Source organism: Rhinatrema bivittatum, chromosome 6, assembly GCF_901001135.1.
Source record: "Rhinatrema bivittatum chromosome 6, aRhiBiv1.1, whole genome shotgun sequence".
In the NCBI taxonomy this organism is placed as follows: domain Eukaryota; kingdom Metazoa; phylum Chordata; class Amphibia; order Gymnophiona; family Rhinatrematidae; genus Rhinatrema; species Rhinatrema bivittatum.
The window spans coordinates 314,139,116-314,156,156 of NC_042620.1; the positions used below are offsets into that span (position 1 = coordinate 314,139,116).

General features: G+C 47.4%; 1 protein-coding gene across 4 annotated transcripts in view; it reads left to right on the forward strand.

Moving 5' to 3' along the window:
• The window catches only part of NHSL2 (NHS like 2), a 540,965-nt gene that overhangs the window by 288,044 nt on the left and 235,880 nt on the right, over positions 1-17,041 (forward strand). The window contains exon 1 of one of the 4 annotated variants that reach the window (XM_029607543.1): positions 6,040-6,166. The exons of the other annotated variants lie outside the window; for them this stretch is intronic. Within the exon in view, the coding sequence (XP_029463403.1) occupies positions 6,121-6,166 (46 nt within the window). The 5' untranslated portion in view covers positions 6,040-6,120. Of the gene's footprint in view, positions 1-6,039; positions 6,167-17,041 lie in introns of those variants that run through there. 4 annotated transcript variants of the gene reach the window in all.

A 17,041-nucleotide genomic window follows, 5' to 3' on the forward strand; every position in this document is an offset into this window, starting at 1 on the left:
GATGGTCTGCAAAGTACTGCATCCTAACCTAGTGCTTAAGCTAGGGACAGTTCAGTTAGTGAGGGCCCTGGGAAGTTCTTACATTTATATTTCCCGACATTGTGGACTGTTTTGCTCATTTTTCTTGCCTTTAAAATTGGATTCTGCTTCTTGTTTGGAACTGTATATTTTCTCTAATCCCTTGGGCCCTACAGGTAATCCTGCTCCCCACAGCACAAATTTGTACCTGGGTCAGTGCTCTGTAGACGCTGAAGTGTGGCCCCCCCCCCTTACTGAGGGGTGGGGGAGGGAAGGTTTTTTAAACTAAGGGGTCAATTTTCAAAGGGTTTAGGAGCATTTGGGAGTTAGAGTCCTAAACTGGCCCTTTTGAAAAAATTTCCGGGGCTGAGTTTCATCAGGCTTCTAAATTTATGAAGATGAATTGCTTTAATCTCATTTTTAAAGCCTGAAGCCCCGGAAAGTTTTACATTGGTCCTAAAGAATGTAAATCCCAACTTTTTGCTACCAAAAGATGTATGTTTAATTCTACTAATTCTTCCCAAACCTATAGCCAGTGTGACCCCATTTTAGCACTTCAAAATATCTTTGAACCCCCGAAGATGATCAAATTCAATGAGCAGAGATGCATATCGCCTCCAGCAATCACTCCTCACTCTCCCCGCACTCCAGATGATCCCTTGCTTAACATCCATCAATCTATCCTCCTCTTTCAACCTCCATCCACTCCAGAGGACCTCCTCCAGTGTACCCCAATCTCCACTCCTCTTACCATCTCCAGCCCTTTTTGTATCCCCTAGCTGATCTTCTCATCCCCAAGCAAATCTTTATCCATCTTATCCAACCCCCAAACCCCCTCCTCCCTCACATCAAACCCTTAAAATAGCCTCCTACAAACATTCCCATGGCCAGGGTCAGTGGCAACATTTTTCATTGGGTCCTGGGCCAAGGTGGATAGCAACTGGTGGGAAGAGGGTGCAGACTGATGATAGGGGCAACATTTTTCTCTTGAATAGGTTCAGTGGGGGGGGGGGGGGTGAGGGGAGAAGAGCTATGACCATCTCCACTGGTCCATACTCATTCAGCCCTCCCCTTGCTTTGTGGCCGGTCCCAAGCCCAAAGGTGATCAGCATGTGGCAGCAGCATTACTCATACTCATGAAAGTCAGTATGGGGCCTGTGGGCTAGTGCAAGCTCACAAGCCCTGCAGTAGCTTTGATCCCTTCTCATGCAGGGCTTCCTGTTACCACCGAAATTCGTGCAAGGGCAGTGCTACGCCAAGGCTTATGAGTGTGTGCTGACTTACAGGCCCCAAAGCTGACTTCCACTACTAATGCTGCTGCTGCTGCTCTCACCTGAAGAGTGCTGAGAATATATATCTCTCTCTCTAAGGTTAATAGAGGGATTTTAGCCACGTATTAAATAGTCAAAAAGAATAGCCAAACGTCCCAATTCAACGTAGTATTGAAAGACACCGTGTGCGGATTTTTATCTCATTATAAATGGGCCTCATATGTAGGCATAGAGCAAAAGTTATTTAAGGCCACGTTTTAATCATAGGTCCAATAATGATTTTTCTTCACTTACGCTTTCACCAGTAGTGTCCCGTCTATGATATCATTCATTAGTATTTCAATTTAAACATTACTTAGCTTCTTTGCCATTCAAAGGAGATTCAAGGAGAAACGCTGTTTGAGTACATGAATTCATGAGGCTGAGGCTGAAGAGTGTTGCCACGTGAGGCTTTTGTGACCCCATTTGAGGTCCTGACCCACAGTTTGGGAAGCCCTATACTAAGGACTGGAAGAGAGAGCTGGAGACATACCCACCCAAAGAAGAAGAAGAAAAGGAGAGGGACACACAAGAAACAGAGAGAAAGACAAAGGTGAAAAACTGAGTCAGACAAAAATAGGGAAAATGATACATGCAGATAGACCAAAAGACACACTTGAGGCCAGCCTGGTGGCTCAGTGGCAGCGCTGTGAAGAACATGGGTCCGATTCCCAGGCCAGGCCTGCCACTCCTGGTCCATCCAGGAATGGAGATGCCGCAGAGGTTGTGTTCACAGCTCGTTGGGGAATAGAATCCCACTCATTGCATAATGGCGACATCTAGTGGTGGGTTTGGAGGCCCACGAGTTCAGGGTGCCTGAAGAAACAGTGGTGCATGGCCCGGGACCGAGGACTGTCACTGCAGTGACTGCGTTAAAGAAAACTGGGAGTGGATAGAGAAAATGGGAAAAATCCTGGGGTAGCTGCGAATGGTGCCAAATGTGAGCCCTGGTTCTGATTGAGCTGGAAGCCCAAAGGAACAGATTGGACCACCCCCCCCCCTGCCTCCTGCCCTCCAAGAAAAGAAAAGGTAGACACACTTATAGGGACCTGTGAACTTTTTCCATCAACACAAAGTGGTAACATCCTTTAGTATATTTGGCCCAGAGGGCCTTACTGGAAAAGGAATTTTTCCATTGTCTGCTTATGAAACAAATCATTTGTAGTATGAGGGTCAGTGAGTCTTACTTCCACAGCCATAGCTAACCAAGGCTGATGTAGACTTGGCCATAGGCGCCGTCCACTAGGGGCTCTGTCGTGCAAAAACTATCGGCCTTCAGCCTCCTTCTCCCTCCCCCCACCCTGGCCGTAAATAGCAGCGAGGCCCATTGAGCCTCAAAAACAATTGATCTCCTCCTCTCTCCTCCCCGCCGGGGCAATGAAGAACAGTGCGGTCCACACGCCTGACCCCTCCACCCCCTGCCCCAGCAATGGAAGAGTAGCACTGCACACAAGGCATCAAAAAACATTGGTCTCCTTTTCCACCCCTTTGCCCCGGTAATGCAGAGCGCTGTAGCCCCAGGGCCGCAAAAATCATTGGTCTTTTCCTCCTCCCTTTCCCTGCCCGGCGGTGAAGAGTAGCATGGCCGGCAGGGCCTTAAGGAGCAGCCATGAGCAGCAGCAGTGCGGGCCTCCACAGTGCCAAGAAGCATTGGGCCGAGCTTCGGCATTCCTGGAGGCTGGATGAGAGCGAGGGAGCCTATAAGAGTGTACGTATATGACTGAGGATGTGAGAGAGAAGTATGGGCGTGTCCTGTGTCTGACTGAGCACGTGAGAGGTGTAAGCCTATCTAATTGAGCATGTGAGTGAGAGAGAGCGTAAGACAGTAATTTTTAAACAAGGGCGCGGGGGAGGATGTGCACGCATTTGCTGGCTCGCACCCATGGATGCGTCTGTTTTTATAACGTATGTGCGCATATCCGCACATGATATAAAAACAGGCTGAGCGTGCGCACGTGTGCACAAGTTTAAGTAGGCAAGCGTCCATGCCTGCAAATACCACTTCTGCCGCATACATTTGGAGATTTTAAAAGCCACACGCACTGAAGCAATTGGTCATTTTCCCAGTTCGTTTCCAGTTTGCCCAGGTAAGGGATAGGACCTCCTAAGCCCCCTTTTCCAATGTTAGCCCTGACCCTTAAAACCCTGCTGATCTTTGTTGGTTTTTTTTGTTTTGTTTTATGACTTACCATCCATAGCAGAAGTAAAGTTACGCTGCAGGGGACCCTGGCGCGCACTTGTGCGCGCAAGTATATACACACTGGTTTCAATGTGAAATCCAGGAATGCCCATGCCCTGACCATGCCCTCGCCTCACCCCTTCTTTGAGCATGTGAGAGAGAAAGTATGGAGAAGTTTGTATGCAACAACCCCCTCCCCTCTCCCTGCTAATCCATGACAATCTCAGGTCATCTGGAATTCAAAATTTCCCAGGTATGGACTGCAGGGAATTTAAAAAAAATCCTTATTAGTTTTAATTATTAGGTGATATTTGATTTATCAGCAGTTTTGAAATATTTTATTGACTTTTAAAAATGGATAGAGAAATACGTTTTTAATTATTGGATGTTCTATACATCAGCTGTTTTGAAATATTTATAATTTTTATTAGCATGGTTTTACTTTTATGATTTATGTTTCTTGATTTTATTGTTTGATGTTTTATGAGGAATGATGGTATTTCCATAGGTGTGCTGCATACAGTCTGGCTTGTTGTGGTTTCCAGTTCAGCTTTTGTCAGCACTTTTCTATTTACACTTTATGGTCCCTCTCTTAGGAATTTGGTGAGGGTCTGTCTGTGTCTGGCAGGTGTGAAGAATTTGAGGTGCTCTGTTAGCTTGTAGTTTCTGTGTGGGGATCTATAACAGCCTGTTTTCCTAATAGGAGGTATATTGGTGTTTAGGGCCTGGTGTAATATTTGTAATGTTCCCTTTTTATAGGTAGGATTGAATGCTGGCAGTTAGTGCTGTTTTAGTATGGGAGGTTTAGTATATTGTAATTGCACTTCAGTTTACCCTTGGCTTTCTAAGGGCCAAGCCTACACGTAACATGCATAACCATATGCCTAATACCATATTGTTTCCAAGTGCCTTTTTTCTTTTACTTGCTCTGCAGGGTTTTCTAGTTGGTGCCACAGCAATGCATGTGATATTTTATTTTTTTACCTCAGAATGACCTTTTTCATGTAAAATCTGAATAATCTTTAATTGTGTATGGGGAAGGCATGGCTGGGAGGGGGGGGGTGTGACACCTAGTGGTTGGACTGGGGGCCCATGACTGCTGAGTTCTGAAGGGACCCTTGATGCATGGCCCCCAGCCCAGGACTGACATTGCAATGGCTGGGGGGGGGGGGGAAGATCCCCGGGAGTTGTGAATGAAGGCTCCTGGCACCACTATCTCTGTACTGGTTCCAATTGAGCTGGAAGTCCAGTGGAGCCCCCTCCATTTAATGTCTCCCAGCTCATGGTGTCGCATGCTGTGCTCAGGATGAGGGCGCACTTTTTCACTTGGGCCATAGGTAACCGTATGGCCTGGCTACGGCTCTGCTTACTCCATCCTTAACTAAGGTTGAAGTCTTGATGATTGTTGCTGCTGCTGCTGCTTGCAGATTTCAAACTTGTGCTAATTCTTCAAACCCCTTTGCCTGTCTGCTCCAATGTATCTGATATATGCCCCGGTATTTTTCCATCTTTACCAATAAACAGGGTCATGTGGTGAACCCCAGTACAAAGCTTCCATGCTTTAGATACTAGGAAGGGGCTCTTTATTTAATGAACTGCAACGTGATCATTAAAATGATTTTTTTTTGGGGAGGCCAGGCATATAAACTTGCTGTTAAAAACCCAAACTTCTAATCTTCTAGCTCCCATCATCCCCCCTCCCACCCCCGCTGCGCACAACGGGGGAAAAAACAGCCTGCAGGAGGGAAGTGAGGGAGGGGGGGCCCAGGGCAAGTGACAATGGACAGAGGGAGGCTGAGTACAACAGCCGGTTCCTGCTCACTTCCTCTCTTTCTGCTGGGGAGGGGGCTGTTAGGAAGTTCTCCCTCCCCATCTGGCCCTCGGTGTGTTTACCACAGGAGTCTCACCAGGCAGGCAGAGTTAAACAAAATTCACATCCCTTCTCTTAGGGCTCTTGGATTACTTGTGAGAGGATCTGGAAAGAGAGAGAGAGAGAGCACAGAACAACTGGAGATATTTTTCCGGAGTATCTAACTGAGAAGGGCTGTCTTGGTAGTGTGTAACTGGAGAGGCTGTAGTGCAGCATGTTTCAGGTTTGGCTGACTCTTTAGCATGCAACTAAGAGAGATTGTTTCTGTAGAGTGTTTCAAGAGGTATTGTCACTAGTTGAGGATGATGGCCACTGATCCCTGGCATGTTCCTGGAAAGAGGGCCTCTTTAGAATATAATTCAGAAAGGCTGCCTCTTGTATTCAGAGGGTTTCCAGATAGGCTGGCTTGTAGAATCTGATTGAGAAAAGGCTGTCTCTGGAATATGTTTCTAGGAAGGCTGTCTCTCTCTCTCTCTCTCTAATGCAGGATGCTCAGTGCGGTAACAGCTGCCTAGTTTAAACTCTGGCCGTGTTTAGCTCGGGGAGCTGAGTTTACAGAAATACTTTGGGAAGGAAGGACATTTCATGGCGATATAGCAGAATCGCGCTGGGGCGTGGGAACTCTTCACAGGCTGTCTGCGTCCTGCCCAGGGCTTGAACCTTTCCATTAAGCTGTCAGGCCTTGAAGGGGCAGCGCTGGGCTTTTACTCGGAGTCGCCGACCTCGGCAGCTGCTGTTGGGAGATGGAGAGAGCCCAGCCGATGCCGCTTCCCTGGAGCAGCAGAGGAGGTAAGGCGGGGACCCTCTAACAGCTCTACTGCGTTTTTGGTGGCTGACGGTGTAATAATCTGGGGCATACTTGAGTACTTCCAATCACCTAGGGGGGGTGCTAACTACAGGATGACCCATGAGTCCTGGCCTGCCATATTGCTGTTACAAAACTGAAACTGTATCCGTCAGAAACATAAAGAGAGGTCTTATACACTAACAAGACATGGAAAGGCTCCTAAGTAAATCTGGTGCAGTCATTGTTGCTTCTTGAATACAGTTAACTGGTGCCATGAGATTTGCTTCTCGGATAAATCTTTTCACCTGCTGTTTATAACCCATTTTCCTATGTTATCCAGCTGTATTGCTTCTAATTTGCTAGGGTCTAAGAGCCGTCCAATTGTATTTTTTGTGTGACTTTTACTAAAGGACTGTGCTGATGCAAACATTAGACTTGTTGGCCCAATCCAGAGGCTGCAGAGGAGTTTCTGGCAAGGAGCTCCTGGGGCAGTGACTTTACTCCTTGTGATCTTGTTTCTCGTTCTGCTCGGTTCTGATGATTGTATGGGAAGCCTTTGCCACTAATGCATCACCTTGGCCAGAACATCACGCACTAAGGGGGGGAGGGCCCTGTTTACAAAACTGATGTGAAACTGAGCCTTAACGCTGATTTCAGTGCCCGGTTTACTAAAGTTGTAGTTAAGTTTTTACATCAGCTGGTGGTTTTATCACAGATTTTCCTGCCAATGCAGGAGCTTGATGTGTGTTGTTAAGGCATTGCCACATTAGAATAAATGGAGCCTTGAATTTCCCGTAAACAGCATCAGAGTGCCCCCTCAAACTCTCAGGCTCTGATGATCCATCAGGTATCAACAGACCGCCATGGAAATAGTCACCCATTCCCTGGCTGTGGGTGGCAGATGGGGGGGGGGGGTCTATATGTGCTGACATGACAATCCCACCTTTATCCAAACATGTGCAACATTACTATGGCATGCAGACACACGTGAATATCTCTGTGCTATGGCAGTACAGTGTGCATGGTCCATTTACATCCATCACCTTTGTGTTAAAAGTGATTTGCCCATTTCATGACATGTTAGAAGCAGGGCTCACTTCCCACAGGCATATTTGATTAGGGGTGTAGCCAGAATTTAATTTTTTTTTTTGTAAGGGGGGAGGGGGCCAGGCTTAACATGAGCGGGCACTGCTACCCTCTCGCCATGCCCAGCTCCACCCTTGTCCATTACCCCATCCTATGTGGGTCTTCACAACGGTGGCTACAAAACCCCTTAATTTCTGGCAACGCTTTCAGGTAGATGCTGTAAAGTACGCGTAAAAAACGTGCGTCCAAACTGGGTGCCTGTATTTTTATCGTGTGCACATTCACCTCTCTTGGGCGCCTGATGCAATAGGCAAGTGAGCTGCTGTGCTAAAACGGACACGCAGTGGGTAATTTATGTGTCCCCAGCGCTCTATTTCGGGTGCCCAGGAGAGGTGGCTGTGCGCCCACAACAGCCTGGCCAGACCTCCCTTCCCACCCCTGGCAGGCTGTTCCCAGTTGGTCCTTTTCACTGAGAGGGGATTGGGCCTTTCACTGACATGTGACAGTGAATGGACCAATCGGCAGTAAGTGAAAGAGTGAATAAATTAATATTAAGTGTCAGACACCATGGCATAATTTTACTGTACGGAGCAGCAGTACATTAGAGCAATAACAGAGAAAGTGCATGTGAAAAGACTCTCGCTGTCAGATGCGTTGATGTACGCATGGAGCTCTGTCAGTCAGGGCACAAGACAGCACGCCTTTAGAAAAGTGCTTCTCTGTCAGTGGTAAGGAGTAGCGTGCCAGGCACTTAATATTTATTCACTTCTTCACTTACCGCCGGCAGGGTTTCCAGTTGGGCCAGACCTTGGGGATACTGCTTTCTGTGGTTCCCTCTGTGAGGCATTAAATTTGCAGCGTTAAAATGGGCGCCTTGGCCGCACGGCAATTTTTGGAATCGCGGGGTAATACCCAATAGCCTCATCTACAGGGAATTTGCATGTGATGAGCGCTATTAGCTATGCGCTCGATTGGATGCACGTTTTGGATGCACTAATCCCCGTATTGCGTTGGGGGTTATTTTAGTGCATCCAAAACGCGCGTCCAATAGAGAGTTACCCGGTGCACTAGCCTGAGCGCACTGTGTTGCATCAGCTTGTCTGTATCTTCTGTCTTTCACTCCCTTGCCCTGGCTGTATCTGTTCTTTCTCCCTCTACCTTTGTGGTTCTAGCAGCTACTTTATACAAGTTGCTGAAGGACAATTATGTAAATAAGCTTCCTGTCCAGGCCAGGCATTCCTGAACTTTTAAGGTGCTAAGAGGAGGGGTGGGGGGATAATTATCTGCCAAAAGTTAACAAATTCTTTGACCTCAAACTTTTCCATATGAAGCCCAAGGGCAGTGGTGTTCCCCATTCAGGTTTGCCTCCTTAATCGTCCTCTAATTGCTACATCTTTGGCTTGATGTGACCTGACTTTGCTGGTATGGGTGGGGCCTGAGCCAGATGTGAGGGAGCACAGGCCCCCTAGGCCCTCCCGTAGCTTCTCTCCTGATACTAGTCATGCAGAATGAACTCAGTTCCAGTTTTTATTCAGTCATACCACTGTATTCAATTTAAAAGCACAGGAAAAACATATTTTTGTTTTGTTTCTTATTTATTTATTTATTTATTTTTTACATAAGAAGACCTCAGGGATTTATGTCTCCATGGTCTTCCTGCTTCCTGCAAGAATGAACTCCAAACATTCTTCTAGACGCATCCCGTTTTCACTTGCGCTTGTAGCCTGCTGCAGTGTTAGAAGTGCAGCGTGAACATCATCTGCCTTCACCGTGGTCTCTTTCTGGTTTTCACCTGAGTCCTCTTCTCCCTGGTCATCAGCGCTCATTATGCTGCTCGCCTTTCCCGTGTCCAGGGTTTGGGGGTTGGGGGGGGGGGGGGCGGGGATCTTCCTGCTCACAGAGATGACAGAAGACGAGCTCTTCCTTTGACAAGCCATCTGGCTTGTCAAAGGAAGCTCTTCCTTTGACAAGCCATCAGGCCCCACCCATACCCCCATCCTAAATGACCTCCTCACTGACACCAAGCCAGACATCTGTGCCATCACGGAAACCTGGCTCAAAGAAACAGACATTGTCCTCCTGAACCAGCTACCTACACAATCCTACGAATTCCTATCCATTCCAAGACCCAAGAAAAGAGGAGGTGGCATCCTCCTAGCCTTCAAGAAACACCTTAATCTCAAACTCTCCCACACCACATCACCCTCCAAGCTAGAAATTGGCCTCTTCAAAGCCCCCTCACTGCAAATCTGTCTCATTTATGCCCCTCCTGGATCCATCGAACGGGACCCCTCCCCCTTAATTGAATTCTTATCTGCCAACATAAACATTGAAATCCCTTCCATCATACTAGGAGACTTCAACCTCCATGTCGATGCCACCCCCCTTACCCCTTCTTGTGAGGCATTCCTTACTGCACTCCAAGCTCTAGGCCTTAGACAAATTGTTGCCTCCCCCACGCACCAAGCTGGTCACTCCCTTGACCTTATATTCATCAACCACTGCTTCCTACCATCCCACCCCCCCACCTGCTCCCCTGTACCTTGGTCCGACCACTTCCTCATAAAAGCCCTCCTCCCCCTTAACTTCCCTACTACCCCCACTCCCTCAAACAACACCACCTTCACCTTCAGGAAACCCTGCTCTGGAGATGAACTGGCTCTTGCCATTTCCAACACATCCACTAGCCTTGACTGCTCCAGTCCAGAGACTGCCATCAAATCCTGGCTCAGCATGACTCTTGAAATTGCTGACAAACTATGCCCCATCTCCAGACGTAACATTACCCAACCCACAAAAAATCATCAACCCTGGTACACGACTGAACTAAGATCCCTAAAAAATACCCTCAGGCAGCGTGAGAGAAACTGGCGTAAAGCCCCCTCACCCCAACTCGCCTCAAGTTTCAAAACTACCCTTCACCAATATAGAATAACCACCCTCAAAACAAAAAGAGACTACTTTTCAGCTAAGATCCACCAATACATGTACAACCCGAAAGCCCTTTTCAATTATGTTGCCAACCTCACCAAATCCTCTCAGCCCACTATCCCTGAGAATGATGCCTCCACTAAGAGCGAAGAAATCGCCCAGTATTTCCTCACAAAAATCACCAACATCCTCCGCAGATTTCAACACCCTTCTCCATCCACCTCCCCTTCCCCCTCCCTCCAACCTTCCCCCACTTCACCCACCCTCCAAACCCTTGACCTGACTTCCGCTAAAGAAGTGGAATCTATTCTCAGAAAACTCAAACCAGCTTCCCACCCTTCAGACACCATTCCCACAAAATCCCTCCTCTCCATCCCGAACACTATATCCAAACCCATCGCAGACATCATAAACTCCTCCCTCTCTTCAGGCTCTGTCCCAGATGCTCTTAAACAAGCTATTGTCAAGCCCCTCCTAAAAAAACCAACACTAGACCCTAAAGACCCCGCTAACTTCCGCCCTATCTCTAACCTGCCCTTCCTATCCAAAATTATGGAAAAGATTGTAAACATCCAACTTACAGAATATTTAGAAAGCAACAACATTCTGCATCCAGCCCAATACGGCTTCCGTAAATACCTCAATACAGAAACCCTCCTGCTCTCCCTCACGGACCACTTACTCATAGGCATGGACCGAGGCAACTGTTACCTCCTCGCCCTACTCGACATCTCAGCTGCCTTTGATACCATCAACCATAACCTCCTCATCAACCGGCTATCCGAAATAGGCATCTCAGGCCTAGCCCTACTATGGTTTAAATCCTACTTATCTAACAGAAAGTTCTCCGTCAAGATAGGAAACGCCAACTCCACACTCTATCCCTTGTCTCAAGGTGTCCCACAAGGCTCCTCCCTCTCCTCCACCCTTTTCAACATTTATCTCACACCTCTATGTCAGCTCCTCACAGACCTCGGCCTCAAATTCTACCTCTATGCAGATGACGTTCAAATCGTCATTCCCATTCACAACTCTCTCTCAGATGCCCTTGCCTTCTGGAACACATGTCTTGCCAACATCAATGACTTCCTCACCAACATCCACCTCGCTCTAAACTCCTCCAAAACAGAGCTGCTCCTTATCTCTCCTCACCTCCCTCCCAAACCACCGATCTCCAACGATCCAGCTTTCAACGTCATAACACCCCAACCCACAGTAAGAGACCTTGGGGTTATCATAGATCAACAACTCAATCTCAAAAAACAGATCAACTCCATCCTCAAAGAAGGTTTCTTCAAGCTTCACATCCTGAAGAAACTCAGACCCCTCCTCCACTATCATGACTTCCGCACCGTCATCCAAGCCACCCTTTCCTCAAAGCTGGACTACTGTAATGCCCTCTTCCTTGGCCTACCCTCCTCCACCACCAAGCCCTTACAAATGCTCCAGAATGCCATCGCCAGGGTCATCACCAACTCAAGGAAAGCTGATCACATTACCCCAATACTCAAAGAACTCCACTGGCTCCCCATCGCATCCCGAATTCTCTTCAAAATTCTAACCATAGTGCACAAGTCCATCCACTCGCACAATTCCAATTGGTTGGATGAACCCTTTCGTCCTATACGCACTGAACGACCCACTCGCACTGTCAACAAAGGCACCCTCTCCATTCCCCCTTTGAAAAAAGCCCACCTCTCCTCTACTAGGGACCGTGCACTATCCATTGCAGGCCCTAAACAATGGAACGCCCTCCCTACCACTCTCAGGCTAGAGCCATGTTACGCCAAGTTCAGAAAAAAACTTAAAACATGGCTCTTCCGACAAGCCTACCCTGATTAAGTACACCGACTTCTGCAAGTATCTTGCCTACGCCTTGTATATTCCTGTAAATAGTCCGTTGCAGTTTTTATTTATTGCTTTAATTCCTCCACCTCCTGCTCTTTGTATACTCCTCCTTGTTCGCCCTCCCTGTTCATTGTAATTTCTACCTTTAAAGTTACATTGTAAACCGGTATGATGTATGCATACTAATACCGGTATATAAAAGTTTTTAAATAAATAAATAAATAAATAAATCTGGTGCTGGCACGCTACTCCTTACCACTGACAGAAAAGCACTTTTCTAGAGGCGTGCTGTCTTGTGCTCTGACTGACAGAGCTCCGTGCGTAAATCAACACATCTGACAGTGAGAGTCTTTTCACATGCTTTAATGCATTAAAGTCCAGTTCCTCATGCACTTTCTCTGTTGTTGCTCTAATGTACTGCTGCTCCGAACAGTAAACTTATGCCTTGGTTGAAAGGCCCTGGATTATAAGATCATAAGAAGTGCCATGCTGGTTCAGACCAAGATCCGTCGAGTCCAGCATCCTGTCTCCGACAGTGGCCAATCCAGGTCAGAAGCACCTGGCAGCTCCCATGAAGATCTGTTGCGATCGCGGGTGGCTGATCCCCTAGACCAGCCGCAATTACCGGCAAACCGTCCCCTTCATTGCGGCTGCTTCAAGGCTCCTCAGGCTGCCGCCGGCAGCGGCAGATGCAGGGCTCCTCGGCACTCCCCGCACCACCATCATCGACGGCAGAAACAGCAGGAGGCTGGCAGCACTGCTCCTGCAGGGACGGCCTCTGTCGGACGCAGGCGCTTGGCTCCTCCCCCAAGTTATAGGAGCCACGGCAGGAAGTCATTCTAAGCTCCCAGGAACCACTTCCTGTCCAGGACTATTTAAGGAGGCCTTTGAGGGTTCCACAGTGCCTTGCAATAGGTCCAGTTTGGTATATCTTCCACCTCACTTGCCTACCTTTGACCCTGCTTCGGATATTGGACTTTGCCTTGCCTGCCACCTGCCTTTGACCCTGCTTCAGATATTGGACTTTGCCTTGTCTGCCACCTGCCTTTGACCCTGCTTCGGATATTGGACTTTGCCTTGCCTGCCGCCTGCCTTCAACCCTGGACTGTCTTGAACTCTTCCATACTATCTGCCTATCTTGGATAAGTAGAGTCCCCAAGTGGGTAGGATATCCTTTGGATGGGCAGGAAAACCCTTTCAATACTGGCAAAATGTCACTCATTATCTCTGTACAGGGAGTCCATACCTCCCTCTCCCCAAGGTGAAGGTTCCTGATGGTGGTCTTCAATTATCTTAATGTTCTCTTTACTCACAGTTAGTAGATACTTTCTCTCTCTTTTCTCAGTCTCTTTCAGACCCCTAATGGGATGGATCCAAATTGGAACAGCAGCCCCAAAATGGGGCAGCCAAACGTTCCTCCCAGAACTTCCAAAACAATTTCTTATCCCAAAATGTTGCAAAACACCGAAAGGTCCTGGCCTCGGGTCACCACCTTCTTCCGTCCTTGTTGAGGATAAAGAGCGTCAGGTTTTCCCTAACCTTCGCAGCCCCAAAAACAGGTCGCCCATTCCCTGAATCCAGGCGTTGCGCAGGATGTCCCCCAGGCTTCCTAGCACTTAAAATCTGTAAAAAGCCCAAAACATTCCCGGCACGCTGGCCCTACCCACCAGGGAGCGGAACAAGCAGGGCAGAATCCTGACTCACGTCACGGGCTCCCAGCAGGGTTGGCTGATGCCCCAAAGAAGACCCACAAATCAAAAGGTAGAAAAAGACTCCAAACATTTCCATTGACCCAAAAAATTAATCCACACTGACCCCAAAGCTCTTAGCGGAGAGCTGCTATAAAACCTCTCAAAGGAGACGGCCCATTCCAGCATCCTCAAAGGGAGGGGCCATGTATGAATGGCGCCTCCCCCTAATTATAACCTCTAATGCACTATCTAATCTATGAATTACCCAGGGCTTAGTGGTTACTGGTTAGTATTATTTGAACAGGTAAATAACTATCCTTTATTTACCTGTTCCACCCTACTCATGATTGTATAAACCTCTATCATGTCCTCTCTCAGCAGTCTCTTTTCCAAGGCTGAAGAGCCCTAGTCTATGTAGCGTCTCATCATAGGAGAGAGGTTCCTTTCCCTCTATCATTTTTTGTCTCCCTCCTCTGCACCTTTATACAAATGTTGTTAGCAGGGAGGAAGTTTAGGCAGATATTTCTTAGTTCAGACATATGTGGATGTCTTGGAAATTTTTCAAGACTCAAAGAAGGTTTATGACCCCCATCAGTTGCAGTCCCACTAGTACAACCATTCTCTACAAACATCTGCCGTCATGCAGGCCATTTTTGTTTGTATTACATGCCATGGGCAGAAACGGTGGTCAGGGGTTTCCACTGGTTGGTTACAGCTCACAAGACTGAAATCTTGTTCAGGTGTCTTATCAATGCCACCGCACTTTCCCAGCCATATTTCTGCACATCTGAAAACTGCTCTGATCTGGGAACTAAATAAAATTTTATCACTGTTTTTTTGTCCTTTGCTTTAAAATGTAACTGTTCTAATAGTAATGACTCCCTTAGCAGCTGCAGTTAAACTAAAGATAACAGCTGCTTCAGAGGCACTGATCAAAAGTGCCTGAGACATTTATTACCGCGCACACTGGAGCTTACAGGTGTGATCTCTTAAATAACTCACTGTACTCCATCAGATTCTTGGCAAACACTCATTAGAACTCAAGATAATTTTTTTTTTGGGATGGGCATGAGAAAAACCAGGACTGAACTCTAATACAGACAGGGTAACCAGACAACTGAATTAGTTGATGTGGATGGGCAGACTTGATAGGCCATATGGTCTTTTTCAGCCATCATGTCTCTCTGTTTCTGTGTTTCAGAGCACCAGAAACACAGAGGGGATCCTGTCCTGCTTCTTCCTCCATTGCACTAACTCTGTTATCCACGGGGTCAAACCAAGACTGTCCCCGATGACCTGGAACTGTGATGCTGTGAAAGTTGACAGGAGTGAAGCAGGCTCCTGATGTCCATTCCTGTGCATTCTGGTTCTCTTATAAGGGTACAGGACAATGCAAGTGTCAAACACTGGCCTGCAGGAGCATCACAAGCATCTCCCTTCAGCTCCTCAAACACAAAATGATGTGTACCTGCTTTCCTCTTCTTCTTCAACCCCAGTCCCAAGTGTCTCACTATCAAGAAGTCCTGCTTTGCACCTGACTGAGCCTTACCTGAGCTTCTAATAGCCCTAAGTGGGAGAAGCAAAAGTGTCTCTCATACTTTATTTAAAACATTTCTTACTGGCTTATAAGAAAATAGCTAAAAAATGAGGTCCAAACTCCTACAGGAAAGCACACAAAAATACAAACAATAATGAAACTAAAATGCATACAACAATAGCCTATCCTTTTGACCTTGACCCTGAATACAGCACAACAAAATAATATAAAAAAATCAAAGCTGATTTATGCTAAAAAAAAATGTCATATCACCATCCCTACAAAACTTGCACCACCATCCCTAAACTAACAGGATATGCAATCTGAGTCACCCTCTTCTCAAAGGCCTGTCAAAGGCACCACGTTTTTAGGTGCTTTCTCCCCTTAAATGAGGGAATATTTAAAAGATCCGCTTCCTGAGAACTCAGTACCTGTCTTGGAGTGCAGGGGATCTCTTTTGTCTGGAAGGTAGGCTGGTCCCCCTCTCATTCAGGCGGTTGGGGCAAGAAACATTAAGCGAAGCAGAGCAGCTATGGAAGGAAGTCAGCTTTTGCTGATGCCATTTTGCCAGAAATAGAAGATTTTTGCGGGTGTGTCAGCCTCAGCCTTCAGCTACGGTCAGTAACTCAGGCTGCATTTTTATCTGAGCAGGAAATGTGGCCGCTTTTCAAATCTTTCCCTCCCAAATGTTCCTAGTCTGAAGCAGGAGCTAGGCTTCTCCCTCTTATGGTCTGGCCTTTTCCTCACCCTTGAGGGAACAGAAAGGCAGGGCGCTGATGTTTGAGCAGATGGTTTTGGCCGATTCTGAGGCACATTAAACTTTCAGGACATGGGATGGGGGGGGGGGGGTGGGCAGAAAAGGAGTATTTGGAGGGAGGAATCAGAGCAGGCGATTATGTCACCTAATAACGTTTTGGTTTTGCTTCTAATCCAAACTGAATTTTTAGGAAATGGGGGAACAAGAGCAGTCGGACCTGGGTACATTTTTTTTTTACGGGCTCCCATTAGTGCTCTGTGAAACGTTTAGGTTTATCTTTACCCATCATTTCAAAGCCTCTCCCATTCTATGTAATATATCCAATCTTCAGCGGAGGGTCCACTCTGCTGCCAAGGGACATAGAAGTTCCAGGCTTTACCATCAAAGATTCTTAGCTCGGGTCCTCCACACCCCTTTTCGGTGGAGGCTAGGGATACTGCATTCACAGCCCCCTGGGGGAGGGAGGAGAAGGAGGGAATCCTAGGCATTCTGCAGTGGCGAATTTATTGCTCAGATCTGGGGCAGGTGATTGCTGGCCAAGGACTGTCCTTGCAGTGACTGAACTAATGTAAGGTGGGAAGGGGATGCAAAATGGGTGGGGGAATCCTACGTAGCTGTGAATGAAGGTGCATGGCCCCAGATCCTAGCCCTGATTTGGGCTGAGCTAGAAGCCCAAAGGAGCATGTGGAAACTGCGGGATAAAAAAAAGCAAGCCATATAAAAGCTCCCCTTCCCTCTGTGTCTCGTACTGTAACTATGGCTTTATTTTATTTTATTTTATTTTTGTGGCCAAGCTCCTGCTTGTTTGAATTCACGGCTCAATCAAAACCAGCCTCTGTTGAGCTATAGCACCAAGACCCTTCATTTGCAGCTACCCAGGGCTCCCCCTGTCCATTTTAAGGCCCCCACAACTCATCCCTGCCATGACTGTGACAGTCCTCAGCCAAGTGCCCCCCATACTGTAGCGCCTTCTGGAACCCGGCTAACATGGGCCCCCAGTCCGGCCATTAGGGGGTCACCACTGTCA